This window comes from Protopterus annectens, chromosome 13.part0, assembly GCF_019279795.1.
Source record: "Protopterus annectens isolate FY-2018-M chromosome 13.part0, PAN1.0, whole genome shotgun sequence".
NCBI classification, from domain to species: domain Eukaryota; kingdom Metazoa; phylum Chordata; order Ceratodontiformes; family Protopteridae; genus Protopterus; species Protopterus annectens.
This window is the reverse complement of record NC_056747.1, coordinates 1,198,726,854-1,198,740,410: the sequence shown is the minus strand read 5'-3', so window position 1 is coordinate 1,198,740,410 and position 13,557 is coordinate 1,198,726,854. Positions and strand designations below refer to the sequence as shown.

The 13,557-nt window shown below is 41.7% G+C and overlaps 1 protein-coding gene across 1 annotated transcript in view; it reads right to left on the bottom strand.

Annotated features, from left to right (window-relative positions):
- The window catches only part of DDX42 (DEAD-box helicase 42), a 991,771-nt gene that overhangs the window by 275,851 nt on the left and 702,363 nt on the right, over positions 1-13,557 (bottom strand). Inside the window, exon 10 of the mRNA XM_044054957.1 lies at positions 9,505-9,657. Within this exon, the coding sequence (XP_043910892.1) occupies positions 9,505-9,657 (153 nt within the window). The remainder of the gene's footprint in view (positions 1-9,504; positions 9,658-13,557) is intronic.

The window sequence follows — 13,557 nt, the reverse complement described above, 5'->3', positions numbered from 1 at the left end:
GCTGCATCTTATATACCCCTGGCACACTGACATCATGGAAGAGGCGACAGCAACAGACGCCAGACCAAAACTTTGGAATTCACGCTGAATGCGGGTAGCCTGCCAGCAGGATAATCCAAGTGTAATGACTGCAACAGTGAAACACGATGAACATCTGGTATGTGGCCTATCTTTAAAGAAGAATTCTTCTGTACTGGAAGATGTCTGCTCTGAAATATTTAACAGTAGTAGTAGTAGGTGCCGAAGTTGTTAATGCAGAGATGGGCACCGATGAAACCGAAGGTAGAGTCTCATCCTCAGGTCAGTTCCGAAGAAATTTTGGAACCGGGGAAGTCTTGGTTATTTTTGATAATAGCGCCGAAGATACTGACTGCACTGAACTGCTCCTCTTCTTTAAATGTATATGTTTAGATTAAGAGGATGAAAAAAGGGGAGGTAATATCAGTTTTTGATTTTGGAGAACCAGATATGGCCTCATCGAAATATTTAATAAGATCTTTTGCAATGAGCTTGTTTTTTTCTCTCAATAAGGGCTCTGTGACTGAAGCCACGACAGACGGCACAATCTTCACTTCTGGTATCGCTTGAAACCAGAAGTTCCCTATTTTTTTCTGCCATCACAAATAAACACGCAGAAAAGATGGCAGAAAGAAATTAAGATATTACAGTTTAAATTTTTTTTGCTTTTGAAGAAAACTTGTACCAACAATGGTACAAAAGATTTATCTTCCGGTAAAGAAAGGAGAGAAGGAAAGGGAAAAGGTACCAAAGATGGTACAAACAGTTAGCTTAACGGTAACAGACAAGAGAAAATACCAACGATGGTATATACAAGAAAAAGCAGTACTCATGTTAAGAAACGAAGTGGAAATAGAAAAGAACAGGGAAAGAAGTCACTAAAATGAGATTTAGAGAGAAATCTTAGTTACAAAGAAAGCACAGTTGTGTACACTTTCCATATATGTAGATGTTAGAGTGTATTCACTGTTGCAGTCATTACATTTGGGTAATCTGCTGGCAGGTTGCCCTCAACGGGCCTGATTAACAAAGTCTTGGCTCCTGCGTCGGTTGCTGTCCCTTCTTCCATGACATCAGAGGTATAAAACATGCAGCCGATGCCATTACATCAGTTTTTCTTGCCCCAGATGTCAGGTGCCCCCCCACATGGGGAGCAAAATATATATACCATTACATCCACACTCGTAATCTCAGCAACTTCAACCCCACAAATTTCTCAAACACTTTTAAACATATTAACTGGCAAATCCTAAATACTCTTCCCCTTGACAATGCTGTAGAACATTTTAACTCTATCTTCCTAAAACCCAAGCCCCGTCAAGAAACAAATGAGTCAAAACTAATTCTGCTCCTTGGCTATCCAAAGAAACAAAACAAATCATGCATCGCAGGGAAAAATCCTGGAAGCTCTACCAGAAAAATAAAATGTCTTCTACCTTGCTTCAATACACCCAACTCCGCAACCAAGTAAAAAAACTAATCACCTTGGACAAAAAAAAACTACTATAATAAACTTCAGTCCAACAATAACAAGAACCCAAAACAATTCTGGAAATCAGTTAATTCCCTACTCCATCCAGGGTCCAGGAATAATCCCTGCTCTGACCCTAGCATAACTGACACGGAACTAAACTCTCACTTCAACACATTCTTTACAGAATCCATAGCTAAGCTAACCAAATCTTTTCCAAACAATAATCCATCCAACTCTCTTTCCTCTACACCTAACAACCCTCATAACTGTTCTCTTAATTTCCAGCTCAAACCTGTTTCAACTACTTTTATAAAAAGACTCCTATCCAAACGAAAGCCATGTTCTAATGCCCGACAGCATACCCTCCTCCTTCCTCAAATCTGCTGCTGAAGGTATTGCTATCCCTATCAGCATCCTAATTAACAGATCTTTAAGAGAGTCATATGTACCCAAACTTTGGCGTTCTGCCTTCATTCTACCTCTTCACAAAGGAGGCAAAAACACCAATATCTCCAACTTCCGCCCAATTGCCCTACTCTCGCCAATATCAAAAAATCTAGAAAAATGTGTCCACCACCAACTTATGCCTTTAACTCAGAACCACCTCATAACACCCACCCAACATGGCTTCCGCCCTGGCCACAGCACCATTACTGCCTTACTATCCTTAGAAACAGTAAATCGAGCCCGGGATTCTGGATTACTAGTATCCACAGTACTGCTAGATCTTTCTAAAGCTTTTGACACCATCTCCCACAAGCACCTTCTCTTTCATCTCACCAACCTTCATCTCTCCCCCCTGATACTCTATCCTGGTTCTCCAGTTACCTATCAGACAGATCTCAAGCTGTCAGATGGAAGAACTCTACCTCCTCCTTCTTGCCAACACCCACCGGTGTTCCCCAGGGGTCCATCCTCAGACCCATGCTTTTCAACATCTTCATAAATAACCTTCACACTGTCATCCCTGACACTACAGTTATCCAATACGCTGATGACTCTACCTTAGTCTGTGCCACCTCTAACCTGCCTGAACTACTGACTAAAATCCAAATAGCTTTTTCCACTACTGAGAACTGGATGCACCAAAACCATCTCTCTCTCTCAACTCTAATAAATCTAAAATACTTCTTTTCCCTCCCTCCAGGGCTTTCTCTTTCGACAAAAATGCTTTCAAAGTCCTAAGCCAAACCAACACTGCTATAGAAGTGGTCCCTTCTGCAAAACTCTTTGGCATTACCATAGACAAACACCTTAAATTTGATATCCACATACAACAAAACAAAGAAAACCCACCAAAAGCTAGGTATGCTCTATAGGAATAACCGCTTTCTCTCCAACTCCTCCAGGCATACTATAGCAACTACCTACCTCATACCTTCTTTACTATATGGAGCCCCTCTTCTAACAAACCTGTCTTCTTCCAACACCTCTAAACTCGAAATTTGCTATAATAAGATCTCTAAATTTGCAACTAAATGCAAAACCTCTACTCACCACTGCCTTACCCTACAATCTCTGAACTGGCTCGAACTCTCTAACCACCTAGACTATCTCCAACTAACCACTGCTCACAAATTAATATTCTACCCAGATAAATGCCCAGCCTTAACAAACATCCTTCCCCCATACATCCCAAATAGATCTCTGAAATCTGAGCACCAAAGTTTAATCTCTATCCACAAACCCAAACGTCCTGCAGGCCAACTCCTCCTCTCTTTCACTCTAGGCAAAAAATGGAACTCTCTCCCTCCTTCACTTAGGACTATACCTAACTCTGAATCCTTCAAGACCCAACTTTTCTCATACCTGTCTACTAAACGTAAATGTTCCTGCTTTCACCCTACATAAATTCAAAGAAATTTCCCCTTTGAGCTCTCCATACTCCTTGCGCCACGGTACCCTATAACTTTTACTTTTCTATTCTCCTAAAACAAACCTAAATTAACATCCTCAGATTAAGCAATTTCTCTCTCTTGACTCCAAGTATATAAATATTTTAAATATCAAGTAACCTCAGATGCTTATTTTTCAGACAGGTGAAACGTGTTGCTCTGAATGTAAATACCTGTAAACTGTTATCTATTGTCTTTAATTGTGTCTATAATGTACAATTTATGCATTTGCTTTTCCTGATTGTATGAATTTATATATGTATTTCGCCTTTTGCATTATGTAACCTTTATTGTATTCGTGTTGCTTATAGAGCTTTTCTCCCCGGGCTTCCACTGAAAATGGGCATGTTCTGGCCCAGTGGACTTCCCCAGTAATCAAAATGAAAATAAATAAAAAAAATAAATAAATAATAACACACAAAATATACCTCCAAACAAAAGCAAATACATCAAGGCTTTTAAGCATAGTAAAAGAAAGTTGAGTTATAGTAAGAGACAAACAGGGGGCTGGAGGGTGGGTAACCAAGACTGCAACAGTGAATACACTCCAACATCTACATTTATGGGAAGTGTACACAACTGTACTATGTTTTTCGTGTTTCACTGTTGCAGTCATTACATTTGGGTAGATTCCCAAAGCTATGGTTGGGAGGATGGATTTATACAGCATTAGGACCAGCTATAAGGCCCTACAGGACAGCAGTGGCAAAGCCAGCTCTGGATTTAAAGAAAGGTAAGTGGTAATGCTTGGTGAACGTACGAACTGAGCTCCAGGTAGCAGCTTCTAGAATGTCTTTGGTAGGAACACCTCAGAAAGGCAGTAGAAGTAGATGCAGCCCTGGTAGAATGAGATCTGATCCCCTGGGGGATAAGTTTTACCATGCTGCATATAGCAGAAATGAATACAATGGCTTATCCATTTGGAAATAGTCTGCTTTGACATAGCCTTTCCCTCTGCCCGTGCAGCAAATGCCACCAGTAGTTGTTCAGATTTTCTTAAGAAATTTTGTCCTGTTTAAGTAAAATCTAAGTTGTCTGTGTATATCCAAGGAATGCAGAATTCGCTCCCCCTTGTTCTGTGGGTTGGGAAAGAAAGTTGGCAAATGAATGGTCTGATTAAGTGCCACATTGGATAGCACCTTAGGCATGAAGGATGGATTGGTCCTGAGACACCCTGTCCGCATGAAAAATAATGAAAGGCTCCACTGCCATAAGAGCCTGTAATTCAGAAATCCTTCTAGCTGAATTGACTGCTAAAAGGAAAGCTGTTTTCCAGGAGAGAAATTTTAAGTCTGCAGTAGCAGCTGGCTCGAAAGAAGAGAGAGTGAGTTTTTCCAATACAAAATTGAGGTCCCAGGCAGGGGTTGGAGCTCTCCTGGGTGGTCTTAAGTTTTTGGCCTCTCTGAGATACTGCTTTAGCAAAGGATGAGAGAAGAGGGGAGGTTCTGTGTTGTAATGAGCTGAAATAGCAGAGGCATGGATTTTTATGGAAGAAAAGGACAGGCCCTTGTGAAGCATCTCAGGTAAGTATTGTAAAATCTGAGGAATATTGGGCGCTGCTGCGCTTATTCCTTGTGATTGGTTCCAGGCACAGAATCTTTTCCACTTGTCAGCACAAGATTTTCTAGTACTAGGCCTTCTCGCCTCCAAAATGACATCCATCACAGGTTTGCTGAGGGGATGCTAAAGGTGAATTTAGGTGATTAGCCACGCTGCAAGATTCAAAGTTTGAAGCTGAGTGCACATAATTTGGTTGTTCTGCTGAGACGGTAAGTAATGGGTCTGAGGCAGGTACCACAGTAGAAGGTGTGACACATTGCACAGGAGTGGGTACCAGTGTTGGCGAGGCCAGTCTGGAGCAATCAGAATCATTTTTGGTTTGTCCTGTTTTAGTAGAACTTTGGAGAGCAGAGGCAGAGGGGGAAAAGCATAGACTGAGGTTTTTCCAGCTGAATGATGGAGCATCCACTTTCCAAGCTTTTTTGTGATGACTTCTTGTGCAGAATTTGTCCAATTGATAGATCTTTTTGCCTCACCCCAGAACTATGTCTGGACTCTCCCATTTGCATGTCAAAATGTTGAAAATCCGTGGTTTCAGTTTCCATTCGTGTGGGTCCATGAGATTTCTGCTTAGTTCGTCTGCCAGAGTATTCAGCTTTCCTGGCAGGTATTGAGCTTGTAGCTGTATTTGGTAGGTCAAGGCCGTGCTCCACAATGCCATGGCTAGTCTGCATAGGGGATTAGGAATGTGTACCCCCCTGCTTGTTTATGTACCACATAACTGTGGTGTTGTCTGTCTATTATTAATTGTCCTGGATGAAGATAGTCCTTGAAGGCTGTCGTGCATTCTGTACAGCTAGCATCTCTTTCTGATTGATATGAAGGTGCATTTGGGATTTGGGCTCCATCTGCCTTGAATGCACTTCCCTGCCAGATGAGCACCCCAAGCATAGTCTGATGAGTCTGTAGTTAGGGTTTGGGCGGCAGGGGGTGGAGTGAATGGCAGTCCCTTGTTTTGGTGGCAGGCCTCTGCCCACCATAGGAAATCTAGTTTCAGGCAAGGCATGATAGGAATCATTGTTTCCAGACTGTGACAATGTTGACTCCATAAACTTTTTAAGTACCACTGAAGTTTCCTCATATGCAGTCTTGCATATGGAATTAGAAGAATGCAGGTGGCCATGAACCCCAAGGCTTGCAGAATTTGTCTTGCAGATAACATGGTTTTTGTGGCCACCTGTTTGAATTAAGTCACCAATTGAATTTACTTTTCTGGCATTAGGTAAGCAATCTGGGCAGTTGTATTCAAGCTTGCACCCAGGAATGTAATTTTTTTGAGAGGGTAACAGTTGTGATTTATTTTCGTTTATTGTGTACCCTAGTCAAGTTAGAACCCTTTTTACAAACGCCAGATGCTTTAGAAGAATGTCCTTGTTTTTTGCCTGAATTAGTCAATCGTCCAGGTATGGATAGATTTGAAGATTTCTTTGCCTGCAAAATGCAATTACTGTCATCGGTAAGGAGCAAGAAAAAGTTTCCCCATCGGGGTACTTAGCTTTTAGTTGAAGACGTCAGTTCTGAAACTCGAAAATGAAAATTTCAGGAGTCGGCCGACCGGCATTTGCGAACTGCTTCTGCTTCGAACACCGCGCGGCAAGAAAGACTGATGTAATGGTGTCGGCTGCATGTTTTATACCCCAGATGACCTGACGTTCATGGAAGAAGGGACAGCAACTGACGCAGGACCCAAGACTTTGTTAATCAGGCCGACTGAGGGCAACCTGCCAGCAGATTACCCAAATGTAATGACTGCAACAGTGAAACACTAAGAACATCTGGCTAGCTCAAGAGCTGTTCTGAGACACATCTGGCACTGAAAGCGGCAAACGAGATCCGAGGTAATCCTGCGAGGAACATTATGGGTAAAGCTTGCCTAGAGAGTTTTTGGAGGGTGAGAGCTGGAATAATGGCTGATTCAGTTCCAATATCAGAACCAAACCCCATAGTCAAGGATTAAGTACAGACTGATAACATCAGACCTAGTATTTCAAGCTCTAGGGTTGATGTCGACTGCCATTCTTCTAGTTCCTCTACCAAGACTTTTATGTGAGTATTTCAATGGACATTGGCAGTGCAGTGGTCTATTCAATACCAGCCTCTATCATTCCCCATAGTCATGTATGCTGGTGGATTCAGACAATCTGTCACTGGGGAGACCATTCTCACTTCCTCCACCAATCGCCACAGTAACCACTGACGCTTCACAACTGTGGTTGGGGAGGGCATTTTCTGGGAAAGATGGTCCAAGGCATATGCCCCCCCCCCAGAGACAGAGTTGCATATCAACATTAAAAAATGAGAGCAGTCGGCCTAATGTTGCAAGCCTTCTAGCAGGACATTCTCCCTCTCTCCTCTACATCTATCCCCCTCTTCCTCTAATAAATTCAAAGTTCCTACAGAAAACAAGCAGGCTGAAGAGCTCAATCATCCTCACTGCCCCCTTCTGGCCTCGACAGGTTTGTTTCCACTTCCTTTGGTCTCGCTTGAAATATCCTCCATGTATACTGGAACCCACTCAGATCTCCTATTTTATCAGTTAGGAATTCAACATTCCACCTCCATGCCCTCAAACTGACCGCATGGTTTCTCCACTTCCAATGATAGTCAGGTGGGTCCAGGCTGACTTCCCCAGTTCATGACATTATCTTGTTTTCTCAGAAAACCTCCACCAAGAAAGTCTACAGAAGGAAATGTAAAAGATTTTCTACTTGGGCTTTCAATCAGAATATTGACCCTTTTTCAGCACCTACTTTGGCCATTCTTCTGTTTCTCAATACTCTTTTCAAGGAAGGGGCTAGCTTTTCTACTATTAAAAACTTCAGTTGGCAGTCGCACTTAATTTCCACGCTGGAACGGAATCATTAACTCTGGCATCTTCCAGATTATGTAAAGCTTATATGAATGGAATCTTCCTCCTTAGACCTCTAATAAAGGATTCCTCCCCTCCTTGGAATTTAATGGTGGTCCTTCAGGGGTAAATTCAGAAACCCTTTGAACCAGCAGACAAATGTGATACAAAGTTTCTTTCTTGGAAAATAATACTTTAAGTGGCTATCACTTCAGCAAAAAAAAAATTTGAGCTCCAGGCCTTATGGCTAAGGCCTTCTTACATTATTTTCCATAAGGACAGGGTGTCTCCTTTCTGCTTAAAGAAGCTATGAAGACTAACGTTAACTAGTCTATACAGTTATCAATCTTCTTTCCAAATTTTTTCAATAAAGGTGAATACATGCTGTACCTCCTTGATGTGCACAGACTGTTTACTACAGTAATTTCGAATCCACTTCGGTCGACCGTTCAGAATGTCGACCCGAAATGCTGAATTCAGAATTTTGAAACAGCAACCAATGTGAAGATGAATACATCGACATCCATAGTTAGATGTATTTGACATAGCAGGTGGTGACATCACTCACCTCCTGCTATGCACATTAACGTACCATTAAGAGTCTATAGTCTCCCACACTCCCTGCATATTAAATATGCTAACTCCATACAGGGAGTAAATGAGCTAATTTCCTGTTCCTCACTGAACTACGCTCTCCCTGCACAATGTCGAACCCAAACACTAACTACACAACCAGTTTGCTGCAGTGTAGTAGATACATTTTGGTTCGACATTCTGCCAACTTAATGCATTTTCAAGGTTTTCACTGTAAACCTGCACAGCAGACAATTATGTTTTTACCTTCACAGAAAGAAATGTTTTACCTTCACAGAAAGAAACAGCTGATCAGACTTATTGTAGTGTTTTGATCTTTTTCCCCGCTAACTATTAGGGTCAGGCAGTTTTCAAAATTACTCTGGTCAAATGGATCACAGATTGCATTTTGCTGATTTATTCTCACAAAGGTCTGGAGTTGCTTTGTCCTCCTAGAGCTCACTCCACTAGAGCTAGGGCCACTTCATCTGCCTTTTCCGCAAGAACTTAACATCTGTGTTGCAGCCAATTGGTCAAAGACTCATACCTTTGTTACACATTATGAGTTAGACAGTCTCCAAAAGCAGAGCTTCCTTGTTTCAACAGTACTCTAGCATGTCTTTCCTTGAGGGCCTCCCGAGAGTTACATAGCTGGGCACTCTGACCCATTTGTGATGAAGAATAAAAAGGACATCAGATTTAGAAGTTATGTACTTACCATAACTTGGCATCTATGTTTTCATTCTTCCTCACCTTCCCTCCCAACCTTCAACTGGTCCTGTCACTCCCAGAAGGATCTTTGGATGATATTGGAATCAGCATGTTCCTGGTTTGAGCCTCAATGTTTTTCTTCTGTCTGTGTTCTCTCTATAACACAGCAGGATAAGGCAACAAAGTCGATTTCAGGAGCTGGGGATGGAACAGAGCATTGTGGGTAGAGGAAGGAGCTCGAGTTAAGTCTTGCAGATGCAGCTGAGTTGGATCTGAAGATAAAATCCTAAACCCATTTATGAAGAACGAAAATGGAGAACACAGATGCCAGTTATGGTGAGTACATAACTCCTAAATAGGATTTCGTGAATCTGAATGGGTTATACATTTCTCTAATAAAAACATGTAAAAAGAAAAATAAATACCTCTCCAATGTCTCCCTGTACCACTCTGATTGGATCAGTCAGGATGTCCCTAGCTAGCTTTTCAATTTTCCGACGAAAAGTGGCACTAAATAGTAGAGCTACAAGAAAAAGAAAATGTGAGGAAAAATCATCACTAAACATTGAATGCATATTCTAAAAAATAAACACAAACAAATATCAATCTTCTGACCAAAACTGGAAGACATCAAGGATAATGACACATTTACATGGTGGAAACCTCCTCTAGGGAGCAGTATGCACACACAGGCTAGATGACAAGGGCACTTTCCCAAGCAAACCAAGTTCTGTGTTAAGGGAAAGCAAAAAGGAAGCAAAGTACTACATAACGAGGCAAAGATTACTTAATTTCACTAAATTACATTTTTGCTAAATAAATGTGCTCCACTTTCTTGACTACCTTACTTGTAACATACATACATATACCTTAGTTAGGGTTATGGAAGAAATCCTCTGCCAAGTACAGTGTATGCTGTGGTGTGTAAAGTACAGCTGTGAAATACGCTTGCAATACCATTAGACTAACTCATCACTGTCTACATGGTTGGGTACTTCAGCTTGACAGGCCACCATGCTAACTTAAGTTTTCCTACAGTAGCAATCTACAAGAAACTCCTGGCAAGACCTGGAATCAGTTGTGAACCACAAAGGCATTACTAACATTCTAGCAGTTCCATACACTCAGACTTTGGTATAATATTAGCTTCTTAAAACAAAATGCTACAAAATGCCTCAACTATGTCCACACTAGCAAACCTAGACTTCTTTGGTCTACAAACAGCTGCAACAAAGTCAAACTCCCTCATTCACCATACCTAGCTAAGAGTGTCAAACTGGAAGATGCTTCAGACCCAAGGGCAATACAACCAAGTAACTGTGACAATGGCCTTATCAACCAACATATCTCGCCACTATGTTCACTGAACAGTAAACATGAAAAACAGTGTCAACCATGGCAACTATTAAACACATGCTTAATATTACCCTACAGACATGCCATGACCGACCAAGGAAGCAGCCACTATCAGGACAGACTTCATTCACCTATAATATATTACATCAGTGCAACTTCTAACTGAACCAGCACCTCTAACAAATACAGAGGATGGCAGTAACTGTACCTTGATTACAAGGACAAGAAAAAAACATCAATAGTTACAGTATTCTGTACAGTAGTACTGTATTTCCTCATTCCTGTCCTCACAGTCTAGAAGGTTCGGTAAAATGACAAGCAAAGCCTATACAAAATAGGACGAGTCCCCAGAGTGCCATGGGAAGGACACTTAGTCTTGGAAAAACTCCATCTTGCTATGCTGTAGATAATGCAGTTTTACAAACGGCATCGGATGAACCCCCCCCCCCCCCCGAAAAATGCAGCAAAGGTTGAAAAACTTCTGGAAGAATCTACCCAGAAAACTCCCTATAATTATCTGACAACTTTAAAACATATAATCCAGTTTGCTTACACAATGGTAGGCCTAATTCAGTGGGAATAAAAGAAAAATTCCATCAATTTGATCCTTCATGTCCCACAGATATAAGTGAAGAACCATCTCCTCTGACCCATGCAGTGTAACACCCACCTTGATTTTAAGGATGTAGATAAAACAAAAGGTACCTGGACTACTTACTACAAAGGGCAATGTCTGCTACCAGCTACGGGCATGAAAAAGTCTGGGAAACGGGCAACTTTGTCAAAACTGGAGAAACTGTGTAGCACTGAAACATCACAGCTAGGCACTAACGTACTACTTGTGGACTATCAGCCATGAGAATGTAACACTGAGAATTCTCTCATGCCGTCTGAGGACCATCTATTACTCAAATAGCACAACACAGTGTGTGACAGATGTACATATATATAATATCCTCGGAAGCAAATATCTCACACAAACTAAACTCAAGTTACCAAAACTTTCAGCAGTACACCACACACCACCCCAAGGCAATCACAATACACAATCCATAACATTCTAAAGATTAACTTGCCTAAACCTCAAAGACCTCCAAAACACAGAAGAAAAACAAATCACACTTGGCAAATTAAGCCTACACAGCACAGAGTTCCAAAAGTCACAGACACAATCTGTAATGTTCTTGTTAAACGGGACTCCATTGTAAAACATACAAATGTGCCTCTTACCAGGCTGTGCAAGGAAAAGTACAGTTGTGTACACTTACCATGAATGTAGATGTTCGAGGGTATTCACTGTTGCAGTCATTACACATTTGGGTAATCTGCTGGCAGGTTGCTCTCAGTCAGCCTGATAAACAAAGTCTTGGGTCCTGCGTCAGTTGCTGTCCCTTCTTCCATGACGTCAGGTCGTCAGGGGTATAAAACATGCAGCAGACGCCATTACATCAGTTTTTCTTGCCCCAGATGTCAGGTGCCCCCCAAATGGGGAGCCAAATATTTAAGTAATTAAAAAAAAACACACAAAAATATACCACCAAACAAAAGCAAATGCACCAAAAAGGCTTTTAAGCATAGTAAAGGAGAGTAGAGGTATAGTAAGAGGAAAAAAGGGGGTTGGAAGAAGGGTAACCAAAACTGCAACAGTGATTACACTCTAACATCTACATTTATGGTAAGTGTACACAACTGTACTATGTTCTTTGTGTTTCACTATTGCAGTCATTACATTTGGGTAGATTCCCAAAGCTGTGGTTGGGAGGATGGATTTATACAGCATTAGGACCAGCTATAAGGCCCTGCAGGACAGCACTGGCAAAACCAGCTCTAGATTTAGAGAAGAAAGGTGAATGGTAATGTTTGGTGAACATATGAACTGAGCTCCAGGTAGCTGCTTCTAGAATGTCTCCAGTAGGAACACCTCTGAGAAAGGCTGTAGAAGTAGATGCAGCCCTGGTGGAATGAGATCTGATCCCCTGGGGGATAGATTTACCATGGTGCATACAGCAGAAACTAATACAATGACTTATCCATTTGGAAATAGTCTGCATTGAAATAGCCTCTCCCTCTGCCCCTGCAGCAAATGACACCAGTAGTTGTTCAGATTTTCTTAGAGATTTCACCCTGTTTAAGTAAAATCTAAGTTGTCTATGTACATCTAATGAATGCAGAATCCGCTCCCCCTTGTTCTGTGGATGGGGAAAGAAAGGTGCTAGATGAATGGTCTGATTAAGAGCCACACTGGATACCACCTTAGGCATGAAGGATGGATTGGTCCTGAGAGACACCCTGTCCACACGAAAAATAATAAAAGGCTCCACTGCCATAAGAGGCTGTAATTAGGAAATCCTTCTAGCTGAAGTGACTGCTAAAAGGAAAGCTGTTTTCCAGGAGAGAAATTTTAAGTCTGCAGTAGCAGCTGGCTCGAAAGGAGGAAGAGTGAGTTTTTCCAATACAAAATTGAGGTCCCAGGCAGGGACTGGAGGTCTCCTGGGTGTTCTTAAGTTTTTGGCCCCTCTGAGATGCTGCTTTAGCAGAGGATGAGAGAAGACGGGAGGTTCAGAGGCATGGATTTTTATGGAAGAAAAGGTCCTTACAGGCCCTTGTGAAGCATCTCAGTTAAATATTGTAAAATCTGAGGAATATTGGGCACTGTTGTCCTTATCCCTTGTTATTGATTCCAGGCACAGAATCTTTTCCATTTGTTAGCATAAGATTTTCTAGTACTAGGCCTTCTTGCATCCAAAATGACATCCAGCACAGGTTTGCTGAGGGATGGCAAGGGTGAATTTAAGTTATTAGCCATGCTGCAAGATTCAAAGTTTGGAGCTGAGTGTGCAGAATTTGGTTGTTCTGCTGAGACAGTAAGTAAGGTGTCTGAGGCAGGTGCCACGGTGGAAGGTGTGACACACTGCGCAGGAGTGGGTACCGGTGTTGACTAGGCCAGTCTGGAGCAATCAAAACATTTTTGGTTTGTCCTGTATGACTTTTAGTAGAACTTTGGAGAGCAGAGGCAGAGGGGGAAAGGCACATACTGATCGTTTTTTCCAGCTGAATGATAGTGCATCCACTTTCCAGGCTTTTTTTGTTTTAATTCTTCTGCAGAATTTGTCCAACTGATA